The 12,336-nt window shown below is 44.5% G+C and overlaps 1 protein-coding gene across 1 annotated transcript in view; it reads right to left on the bottom strand.

Moving 5' to 3' along the window:
• Positions 1–12,336, bottom strand: part of ank1b (ankyrin 1, erythrocytic b) — an 87,859-nt gene that overhangs the window by 33,408 nt on the left and 42,115 nt on the right. The window contains 2 exon segments of the mRNA XM_065017460.1: positions 4,387–4,488; positions 11,147–11,245. Coding sequence (XP_064873532.1) covers positions 4,387–4,488; positions 11,147–11,245 — 201 coding nt within the window.

The raw sequence follows: 12,336 nt of genomic DNA, 5'->3' as shown, positions 1-12,336 counted from the left end.
GCTCTGGTCTGTGAACCGTCGCCGGAAGCTCTGGACTGTGAACCGTCGCCGGAAGCTCTGGACTGTGAACCGTCGCCGGAAGCTCTGGACTGTGAACCGTCGCCGGAAGCTCTGGTCTGTGAACCGTCGCCGGAAGCTCTGGACTGTGAACCGTCGCCGGAAGCTCTGGACTGTTTTTTTATTTTATTTTTTATTTCACCTTTATTTAACCAGGTAGGCTAGTTGAGAACAGGTTCTCATTTGCAACTGCGACCTGGCCAAGATAAAGCATAGCAGAGTGAACAGACAACACAGAGTTACACATGGAGTAAACAATTAACAAGTCAATAACACAGTAGAGAAAAAAAAGGGGAGTCTATATACAATGTGTGCAAAAGGCATGAGGAGGTAGGCGAATAATTACAATATTGCAGATTAACACTGGAGTGATAAATGATCAGATGATCATGTACAGGTAGAGATATTTGTGTGCAAAAGAGCAGAAAAGTAAATAAATAAAAACTATGGGGATGAGGTAGGTGAAAATGGGTGGGCTATTTACCAATAGATTATGTACAGCTGCAGCGATCGGTTAGCTGCTCAGATAGCTGATGTTTGAAGTTGGTGAGGGAGATAAAAGTCTCCAACTTCAGCGATTTTTGCAATTCGTTCCAGTCATAGGCAGCAGAGTACTGGAACGAAAGGTGGCCGAATGAGGTATTGGCTTTGGGGATGCTCAATGAGATACACCTGCTGGAGCGCGTGCTACGGATGGGTGTTGCCATCGTGACCAGTGAGCTGAGATAAGGCGGAGCTTTGCCTAGCATGGCCTTGTAGATGACCTGGAGCCAGTGGGTCTGGCGACGAATATGTAGCGAGGGCCAGCCGACTAGAGCATACAAGTCGCAGTGGTGGGTAGTATAAGGTGCTTTAGTGACAAAACGGATGGCACTGTGATAAACTGCATCCAGTTTGCTGAGAAGAGTGTTGGAAGCCATTTTGTAGATGACATCGCCGAAGTCGAGGATCGGTAGGATAGTCAGTTTTACTAGGGTAAGCTTGGCAGCGTGAGTGAAGGAGGCTTTGTTGCGGAATAGAAAGCCGACTCTTGATTTGATTTTCGATTGGAGATGTTTGATATGGGTCTGGAAGGAGAGTTTGCAGTCTAGCCAGACACCTAGGTACTTATAGGTGTCCACATATTCAAGGTCGGAACCATCCAGTGTGGTGATGCTAGTCGGGCAAGCGGGTGCAGGCAGCGATCGGTTGAAAAGCATGCATTTGGTTTTACTAGCGTTTAAGAGCAGTTGGAGGCCACGGAAGGAGTGTTGTATGGCATTGAAGCTCGATTGGAGGTTAGATAGCACAGTGTCCAATGACGGGCCGAAAGTGTATAGAATGGTGTCGTCTGCGTAGAGGTGGATCAGGGAATCGCCCGCAGCAAGAGCAACATCATTGATATACACAGAGAAAAGAGTCGGCCCGAGAATTGAACCCTGTGGCACCCCCATAGAGACTGCCAGAGGACCGGACAACATGCCCTCCGATTTGACACACTGAACTCTGTCTGCAAAGTAATTGGTGAACCAGGCAAGGCAGTCATCCGAAAAGCCGAGGCTACTGAGTCTGCCGATAAGAATATGGTGATTGACAGAGTCGAAAGCCTTGGCAAGGTCGATGAAGACGGCTGCACAGTACTGTCTTTTATCGATGGCGGTTATGATCTCGTTTAGTACCTTGAGTGTGGCTGAGGTGCACCCGTGACCGGCTCGGAAACCAGATTGCATAGCGGAGAAGGTACGGTGGGATTCGAGATGGTCAGTGACCTGTTTGTTGACTTGGCTTTCGAAGACCTTAGATAGGCAGGGCAGAATGGATATAGGTCTGTAACAGTTTGGGTCCAGGGTGTCTCCCCCTTTGAAGAGGGGGATGACTGCGGCAGCTTTCCAATCCTTGGGGATCTCAGACGATATGAAAGAGAGGTTGAACAGGCTGGTAATAGGGGTTGCGACAATGGCGGCGGATAGTTTCAGAAATAGAGGGTCCAGATTTTCAAGCCCAGCTGATTTATACGGGTCCAGGTTTTGCAGCTCTTTCAGAACATCTGCTATCTGGATTTGGGTAAAGGAGAACCTGGAGAGGCTTGGGCGAGGAGCTGCGGGGCGGCCGGAGCTGTTGGCCGAGGTAGGAGTAGCCAGGCGGAAGGCATGGCCAGCCGTTGAGAAATGCTTGTTGAAGTTTTCGATAATCATGGATTTGCCGGTGGTGACCGTGTTCCCTAGCCTCAGTGCAGTGGGCAGCTGGGAGGAGGTGCTCTTGTTCTCCATGGACTTCACAGTGAACCGTCGCCGGAAGCTCTGGACTGTGAACCGTCGCCGGAAGCTCTGGACTGTGAACCGTCGCCGGAAGCTCTGGACTGTGAACCGTCGCCGGAAGCTCTGGACTGTGAACCGTCGCCAGAAGCTCTGGACTGGGAACCGTCGCCGGAAACTCTGGACTGTGAACTGTTGCCAGAAGCTCTGGACTGTGAATGCGCACTGGAGGCCTGGTGCGTGGAGCCGGCACAGGTTGCACCGGACTGGTAACACACACTTCAGGGCGAGTGCGTGGAGCTGGCACAGGACGTATCAGACTGGGGAGGCGCACTGGAGGCCTGGTGCGTGGAGCTGGCACAGGTTGCACCGGACTGGTGACACACACTTCAGGAAGGGTACGGAGAGCTGGCACAGGACTCACCAGACTGCTGACAGGCTCTTCAGGTCGGATGCCGTACAGAACACACCTACATAACATTTCTCTCATCTCTCTCTCTCCCAACTTCTCCATCGCCTCCCTGACGGTCTCTGGCTCTTCCCAGGCTCCATGTGACCCCCCCCCTCGTGCCCCCCCATCCAAAAAACACCTTGGGGTTTCTGTGGCCGTGGTCCCCGGCGTCGTCGCTGTCCTTCCATGCTCCTTGGCGACTCCCGCCAAGGAAGGGTCTCGTGTCCTCCCATGATTTCCTCTCATGTCCAAAACACCTTCTCCTCCATGGCACGCTGCTTGGTCCTTGCGTGGTGGGATATTCTGTCACGATCGTCGTAATGAGCGGACCAAGGCGCAGCGTGAGTATAGTTCCACATATTTTTTATGTCCGTGAAACAAACAAAACAAAGAAGAAACAACGAAACGTGAAGTCATGACGTGCATACAGGCAATTAAACACAAACAATATCCCACAAAACACAGGTGGAGAAATGGCTACTAATTTTGATTCTCATAGCAAAGGGTCTGAATACTTCTGTAAATCAGGTATCTGATTTTTATTTTTAATAAATTTGCAAAACATTTCTACTTTTTTTTTTGCTTTGTCATTATGGGGTGTTGTGTGTAGATTGATGAGGGGAATTTAAAGAAAAAAGATTTTAGAATAAGGCTGTAACATAACAGAATGTGGAAACAGGGGTCTGAATACTTTCCGAAAGCATATACACATGCAGCAATGAATGCACACTAAAGCACACATCCTCATTTGTATGATAGCTCTACCTCTGATCCTAGCCTTAGCCAGTAGTGGTATTATTATAGTGGCAGTATTATCTGGTGTAGAGATTGTGGAATTAGTTTTATTGTCGGCTTGGTGCCATGGTTGTTTCTGTGAATGGTGCTGAGGGGTTGCAGTAGCAGGCTGCAGGCTTACAGAGTGGGTGTGCATTCCCCAAGCTGCCCTAAGTGGTTATGTGTACAAACTGAACTCCCTTCCATTCACCAAAGTACTGATGAAAAATACATAACAGATTCACTTCCACTTAAGCTAGCGTTCACTCACAAATGTAACACATCTGTATGTTCAAAACAGAAACTAAAACTACATGCTTAGCTATTCTTTACATGTGATGTTATTTAAACATTGTGCTTCTCTCATGATGCAACAAGGTGCTATGGGACAGATTGAGGAGCGGGGAGGAGAAGGGAGATAGTCTGGATATATGGCTAATTATATATATTTCTTAATTAAGGTTGTGAATGTCTGGCATTAGGGCCACAGTAAACACGGCTGGAGTAGCATGACACAGGAGCACGGGGGGCTATGTGGTGACATGGTTATACGTGCGTGCGCGCGCGCACACACACACACACACACACACACACACACACACACACACACACACACACACACACACACACACACACACACACACACACAGAGAGACAATGAACTACACGTTTATCTAGGCAAGACTTGACTGTTAATGACTGTGTTTGGCCGAAAACAAATAATGTCATCTATAAAAACCTCATCTATAATATCATCTTCATAAAGTCTGACTAAATAAATGTTTTACGTGACAACACATTAACTCTCTTGCCTAGAGACCCTGTGTACCAGACAGTGACCTTGGGCAGCATGAGGAATCTCTGATGTACCTGATTGGATGTGTTGATGTCTATTCTATTCTTGATGTGGTCCAGAGCCTTGTCCAGGTTCCCTGAACGGGCCGCACGGAGGAAACTGGTGGCAGCATCCGCCTGGAGGGGAAGAGAACACAATCAGAGATAGACAATGACAAAGATAAAGATAGAGAGAGAGAGAGAAGATGTGAGAGACAGAACATTAGTCCAGGGCTAACACGAGGCAAAAGAGTTCACATTAAATCAATTATATTTTCTGAAAAAATGAAAAACATAGGCATAACAGTATAAAAGCTGCTTGGTCATCCATGATCTACAATAGTAGGTCAGAGACATTCCTCAATATCAGTCTATTTTTCGAAACTACTCAGTATTCTGCTGTCTGAGAGTCAAAAATGGCTGACAATCTAAAATTGGTGAGGCTGCCCCTCACTAGGAGTTTGGCAGCTGTCCATAGCAGAGAACATGCTGTCTGACTTATAAAGCCTCTGTGAAAGTGATGAGTTCACCTCTGCCACCATGATCAGCCAGACAGGGAGATTCTAACATGGCTGCCTAATACTGTAGTCCAGAATACAGTCTCCGCCTTGAGGACAGGTATGATATAGATTCTATACAGTGCGCCTACTCACCTCCAGCCACACAGCTACAGAGGGTTTTACATGGAACCAAAAAAGGTTATCCTATGGGAACCCTTTTGGAACCTTTTTTTCTAAGAGTGTAGAAGACATTTTCCTCTGCTTTTGCTTCTCTTTCCCACCCATTTCTCTCTACCACTCCCCTCTATCTCCTTCCCGTTTCTCCCTGCGACCCATCTCTCTGCATCCCTTTATCTACCTTCTCTTCTTTTCCTTGTGGCCTTAACATGCTCTCTCTCTCTCTCCTGTATGCAATCCCAATGGGAGGGGGTGTAAGCTGCCTCTCTCTCTCTCTCTCTCGTGTGCAATCCCAATGGGAGGGGGTGTAAGCTGCTCCTTTCTCCCACTCCCCCTCTCCTCTCTCCCTCAGTAATGTATGGATGATGGATCTAGGCTGAGGTCTTCCCAGCATAAAACTAACACTATGCAGTGTGTGTATTTTCATTCAGTCTTGGGTAATGTGTTAGATAAGCTGCTATTACCAAGATATAATGTGTCCTCCCTCACACACACTTAATTTGTACAATTGAAAATCTATAAATATGTATTGCGCACACATGAGTACTGGAACATATTTCTGATATGTTTCAAACAGGAAGTAGAAATATAAACTCACCGGCCAGTTTATTAGGTAAATCACCCCGCTCATGAAAATGGATTGCTCCTACAGACAGTGAGTCACGTGGCCGTGGCTTGCTATATAAAGCAGGCAGACAGCCATCGAAGCATTCAGTTACTGTTCGATTTAACATTAGAATGGGCAAAACAAGTGACCTAAGCGACTTGGAGCGTGGTATGATCGTTGGTGCCAGGTGCACCTAATCCAGCATCTCAGAATCAGCCTCCCTCCTGAGCTTTTTATGCATGACAACGTCTAGGGTTTATCGAGAATGGTGCGACAAATAAAAAAACATCCAGTCAGTGGCAGTCCTATGGGCGAAAAGAGAGAGAGGTCGAAGGAGAATGGCAAGAATGGTGTAAGTGAAAAGGCGGGACACAAACAGACAAATAAACAGTGCAATACAACAGTGGTGTGCAGAACGGCATCTCTGAACGCACAACTCGTTGATCCTTGTCATGGATGGGCTATTGTAGAAGACGATCACACTGGTTTCCACTCCTATCAGCTAAAAACAAGAAGAAGCATCTCCAGTGGGCATGCGATCACCAACACTGGACAATTTAGGAGTGGAAAAACATCGCCTGGAACATGACAGCAGGTTCAGTTTACTTGAATGGCCTGCGCAGTCCCCAGACCTCATCCCAATAGAGCATGTTTGGGATGAGAGAACGAACGGGCTGTTCACAGCAGGAAAGTACCGCCGTCCAATGTGCAGCAACTGCGTGATGCCATCGTGTCAGCATGGACCAACATCCTTGAGTAACATTTAAGACACCTTATAGAATGGCCCAAAGAATTCAGAATGTTCTGGAGGCAACGAGCGGGTCCTAACTAGGTGTACCTAATAAACTGTCCGATGAGCGTATATTGGATTCACATCTGATATGCATGATCAGTTCCACCATTTTAAGGCTTTTTCTATTATCTCATTCTGACATACAGTAACTAAAGGGTAGCCTGAGAGTTAATATGATCTACAGTTGAAGATGGAAGTTTACATACACCTTAGCCAAATACATTTAAACTCAGTTTTTCACAGTTCCTGACATTAAATCCTAGTAAAAATACCCTGTCTTAGGTCAGTTAGGATCACCAATTTATTTTAAGAATGTGAAATGTCAGAATAATAGTAGAGAGAATGAATTATTTCAGCTTTTATTTCTATCATCACATTCTCAGTGGGTCAGAAGTTTACATACACTCAATTAGTATTTGGTAGCATTGTCTTTAAATTGTTTATCTTGGGTCAAACCTTTTGGGTAGCCTTCCACAAGCTTCCCACAATAAGTTGGGGGAATTTTAGCCCATTCCTCCTGACAGAGCTGGTGTAACTGAGTCAGGTCTGTAGGCCTCCTTACTCGCACATGCTTTTTCAGTTCTGCCCACAAATTTTCTATGGGATTGAGGTCAGCGCTTTGTAATGGCCACTCCAATACCTTGACTTTGTTGTCCTTAAGCCATTTTGCAACAACTTTGGAAGTATGCTTGGGTCATTGTCCATTTGAGACCCATTTGCGACAAAGCTTTAACCCATTTTTAACAAAGACTTCCTGTCATGCCCGTCGTTTAAATGGAAATGGAAGTGGAATTCCACATATTTATTATAGTGAACTTCCAAAAAACAACAAATATTAACGAACGTGCAAATACGTAGCGCACATACGCATTAACTCTAAACAATATCCCACATCGCAGGTGGGAAAAGGAACACACTAAGTATGATCCCCAATTAGAGGCAATGATATTCAGCTGCCTCCAATTGGGAACCATACTCACACACCAACATAGAACTAAAATAACTAGAAAACCCCCTCGTCACGCTCTGACCTATTACACAATAGAGAACCCAGAGTGCTCTCTATGGTCAGGGCGTGACACTTCCTGACTGATGTCTTGAGATGTTGCTTCAATATATCAACATAATTTTCCTCCCTCATTATGCCATCTGTTTTGTGAAGTGCACCAGTCCCTCCTGCAGCAATGCACCCCCACAACATGATGCTGCCACCCCCGTGCTTCACGGTTGGGATGATGTTCTTCGGCTTGCAAGCCTCCCCCTTTTTCCTCCGAACATAACGATGGTCATTATGGCCAAACAGTTCGATTTTTGAGGACATTTCTCCAAAAAGTACGATCTTTGTCCCCACGTGCAGTTGCAAACTGTAGTCTGGCTTTTTTATGACGGTTTTGGAGCAGTGGCTTCTTCCTTGCTGAGCTGCCTTTCAGGTTATGTCGAAATAGGACTTGTTTTACTGTGGCTATAGATACTTTTGTACCTGTTTCCTCCAGCATCTTCACAAGGTCCTTTGCTGTTGTTCTGGGATTGATTTGCACTTTTCGTCCACCAAAGTACGTTCATCTTTACGAGACAGAATGCGTCTCTTTCCTGAGCGGTATGATGGCTGCATGGTCCCACGGTGTTTATACTTGCGTAATATTGTTTGTACAGATGAACGTGGTACCTTCAGGCGTCTGGAAATTGCTCCCAAGGATGAACCAGACTTGTGGAGGGCTACAATTTGTTGTTCTGAGGTCTTGACTGATTCTTTTGATTTTCCCATGATGTCAAATAAAGAGGCACTGAGTTTGAAGGTAGGCCTTGAAATACATCCACAGGTATACCTCCAATCGACTCAAATGATGTCAATTAGCCTATCAGAAGCTTCTAAAGCCTTGATATAATTTTCTGGCATTTTCCAAGCTGTTTAAAGGCACAGTCAACTTAGTGTATGTAAACTTCTGACCCACAGGAATTGTGATTCAATGAATTATAAGTGAAATAATCCGTCTGTAAACCATTTTTGGAAAAATGACTTGTGTCATGCACAAAGTAGATGTGCTAACCGACTTGTCAAAACTATAGATTGTTAACAAGACATTTATGAATTAGTTGAAAAACTAGTTTTAATGACACCAACCTAAGTGTACTTCTGACTTCAATTGTATGTTTTTTTAACACCTTGTCATCTTAGACCTCACCCTCTGTTCTGTGAGTTGACGGAGGACATTTGGAAGACTTATGTCACCGAGTCAAGGTTCCCCTGTAACAAACCAGTATTATACTACCTGTAGGATGTTTTCACATGTGAAGCCTCATGCTGCAGCTCTGAGTGCCCATGCCAACTTGTCGGCAAATGTTCAGCATTTTTATGCTCCAATTTTCATTCTGCGGCCTTCGGCCATTTTTTATGGGATTTCACAGCTGTTGATTGATACGATGGATGTTTCTGCTCCTTCTAAGTAGGCCATATGTGAGCAGAATACTGAGGATAATGTCTCCAGCCGACCGGCTCCCCCAGTCTCCATCAGTCTCTGAATGGATTGATAAGTGCATCTATGATCTTCAATGTGTGTTTCTTAACATGATTGTCTGAGGCAGGAGGGGACGATAAGGGTCAATCAATGCTAGTGTTTGCCCATAATTGTGCTTGAAAGTGTGTGTGTGTGTGTGTGTGTGTGTGCGTGCGTGCGTGCGTGCGTGCGTGCGTGCGTGCGTGCGTGCGTGCGTGCGTGCGTGTGTTTTCATATATTCCTAGAAATGGAAATGACTGCAGAACTGCTTTGCAATCACAATCAGTCAACTGGTGCTTGTGCTTACGCTGTGAGGCACAAATCGATTTTCCTTCTCATGTCCCTCTCTCCACCTTCCCTGCCATCCCTTTCTCCATCCTCATTTCCATTCCCCTCTCCCGCTGTCTGTGATAAGTGGTCAGTTTAAATCAATGCATCCCAGCCCTGTCTGTTCATTTGTAATTGTCATATGCAGTCAGTGCGTCAATTTTACTCAGTAATTAGATCCTCAAGCCAAACATGGTGATTTACACTCAGCACGCCGCCTTCCCATCGCTCACGTGCCCACAGCCCTCTCTGTCTTTATCTCATTTTCCCTCTTGCGCTCTCTCTCATCTTCCCTGGCATGGCAGGCTCCCCGCCTCATTCTCTCACGTCCTCCATCTCTCTTCCCTCCCTCCTTCTCCCCCTCCCTTCCCTGCTTTTCCTCAGATCACTGTGTCCCTCTTGGGTCATATTGATGTGATGCTGTGTAATCATGGTATGCTGCAGTATGGCGTGACATATCACAAGCATTCCTACAGTGACGGCCAGTGGAAGAGAGGAGGGTTGAGAGATGAGAGAGAGGACATGTCCGTGTTAACGCAGATTCAATTAAAGCCTTTAATCTCATATCTGTGGAGGAATCTAATACTGCATCATATCGCTGTGTTTAGCTGCTTGCTTCTCTCCAGTGCTATCACAATGCTCTGTAGTGTACGGGTGAGGCTGTGTGCATGTGTAGTCTTTACCTGTGCAGTACATACATCTGTCTGCCCTACCAAGGCCATTTATTTTCCTTCTAGAAGGAGGGTGTGTGCATATACAGGGCTCTAGTGGATTTTAATGGATTACGTCCATTTGGAAGAAAAAATGTGATTCAAGGTGAGTGGATGTTAAGATGTGTACACTGCAGTGAGTGGGCTCTTAAAATAAATACAAATATCCTAAAAGGTCAAGTCAATGTGAGAAATTATTCACTTTTACTCAAACACACTCATACATAGGAGTGGTCGACAGGACAGCACACCCAGCAAACAAAATTGGTTCTGTGAAAGTTCCCAGAACATTCGTTAGGTCACGGACATGTTCAAATAAGACAAACACTGTCCAGTCGTGGTGATGGTTATAGAATGTTTGTATAAAACATTCACCTGATGTTGCAAGAACGGTCCTAGAACACATGTAATCTGTTCTTTAAAGGTTCAAACATTATAATCATCAGCACAACTGGACAGTTTTGGGGTTATGAAAACATTTGCTGCGAACTAACAATTATTCTAGGAACTTTTACAGAACCAATTTTGGTTTGCTGGGAAAGCATTAATTACTTGGAGAACTTTGGGGGAACTTTGGGGGAATGTTCTGTGGTGGTTGTTACAGATCTTGTGTACAACATTTTAGTGAATGTTAGGAGAATAATCCAAGAATATTTCATTTAAAACATTTTTTGAAAAAAAAAATGTAGTTATCAAAAACATTCTCTGATAAAAACCCTAACTAGAACTTAGCTAAAGTATCTTATCTTAGCTAATGTTCCCGGTTTGCTTGGCACACCCATAAAGAGTTATAAAACAGACATACATAAAGAGTGTCCACGTACGGTGAAGAACGCACAAATGTGCACCAAATAAACACCACATACTCTTGCACACCCACAGTGAAAGGAATTGTCCACCAAACACACATAAAGATAAACAAGTACTACATAAAAGGAGATAGAGGGGAAAGCGGTGAAAATAGATACATGGTATTGCAAAGAACCACCAAACCTAACTATACTGCCCAGCCACATCACAACAACAACACATAAGTTGTACAGAGAGTTCAAGAAACCACAAGAGATCACGAGAGGAAGATCCCAAAGAAGAAGCAACGACACAAACCACGACCACATAGAGCTGCCACAGAGATATATAGAGAGAAAGTGTTGAAGTATACAGCGTGTGTATCGGATGATATTTACTCTGTCGTCATAGTACCATATTCCCCGGGCTCGATTGGCCGACCTCTCAGAGCTCACACTACTGTCCTGATGGACAAGCCAGCGCTGAACCACATGAGCCTAGAAGACACATCAACACAAAGACAAGGCCTGTTAATGTGACACACATACAGGTACACACATACATACAAACAGATACCGTACGCAGACTGCATGACATAGACTACATGTTAGTCTTGAAGACTCTTGATGAAGTCAAAGCCTTTTACTTGATTTGATTTACTGGCATGTAAAAACACACATAATAAGAACTACCACACTCAAACACAATTATAAAGTACACATGCACCATACCAGCTGACACAAGAATGAGTCTGAGGACACAGAGATGAAGCTTGCATGGAAATATGAATAAAACACACATTCATCTTTGTACATAACACATCTAAATCTAAAAGAGAAAAGCATATATATATTTTTTTATATTCAAATGATGTTGATGTAAAAGGAATACACTTCCAAAATACTGTATACAGTACACACACACACGCACACACACACACACACACACACACACACACACACACACACACACACACACAATCCTACAACAAGACCACCTATTTTGTAACACAAAGAAAGAAACCAATAGACATCCATAAGCCTGGAAGACTCCCTACAAGAGACACAAAGCATGCTAACGTAATCCATGCAACTTGGCAAAAAAATAACTAAATAACACAACCACACAACCAAAAAACACACCAAACAATCATGAAGACACAGTCACACACTGTACAAGATGCATCCTAGATCAGCACTCCTACTCTGAGATACTGTACTTTGTGGATATGGGCCCAGGAGTCTCCAGGACTCCACTGGCCCTTGATGCGGCCAATTTAATGAATCAAGACAGCAGGTATTCCCAAACAGGGTTACCACAATGCCGTTGGGGGTCGCCAAATAAAAATGTGATTCACATTTTAAATTTAAAAAATAATAATAATCATTGGAAAAATAAACTTCACATTTTCAAACCGTACATTTACATTTTCCAACGGGGCCATACATTTGGGTGAGATTTTTTTCTCACTTAAGTAGCATTGTTTCACTGCCCCAATAAAATTAAACCATCTACTGTTCAGCAAAATCACAACACAATGTCAAATACAGGTAGCCTAGTCAAATAATTAACATCCAATCACATGAAC

The sequence above is a fragment of the Oncorhynchus nerka genome, linkage group LG4 (assembly GCF_034236695.1).
Source record: "Oncorhynchus nerka isolate Pitt River linkage group LG4, Oner_Uvic_2.0, whole genome shotgun sequence".
NCBI classification, from domain to species: domain Eukaryota; kingdom Metazoa; phylum Chordata; class Actinopteri; order Salmoniformes; family Salmonidae; genus Oncorhynchus; species Oncorhynchus nerka.
This window is presented reverse-complemented; position numbering and strand designations above follow the sequence as displayed.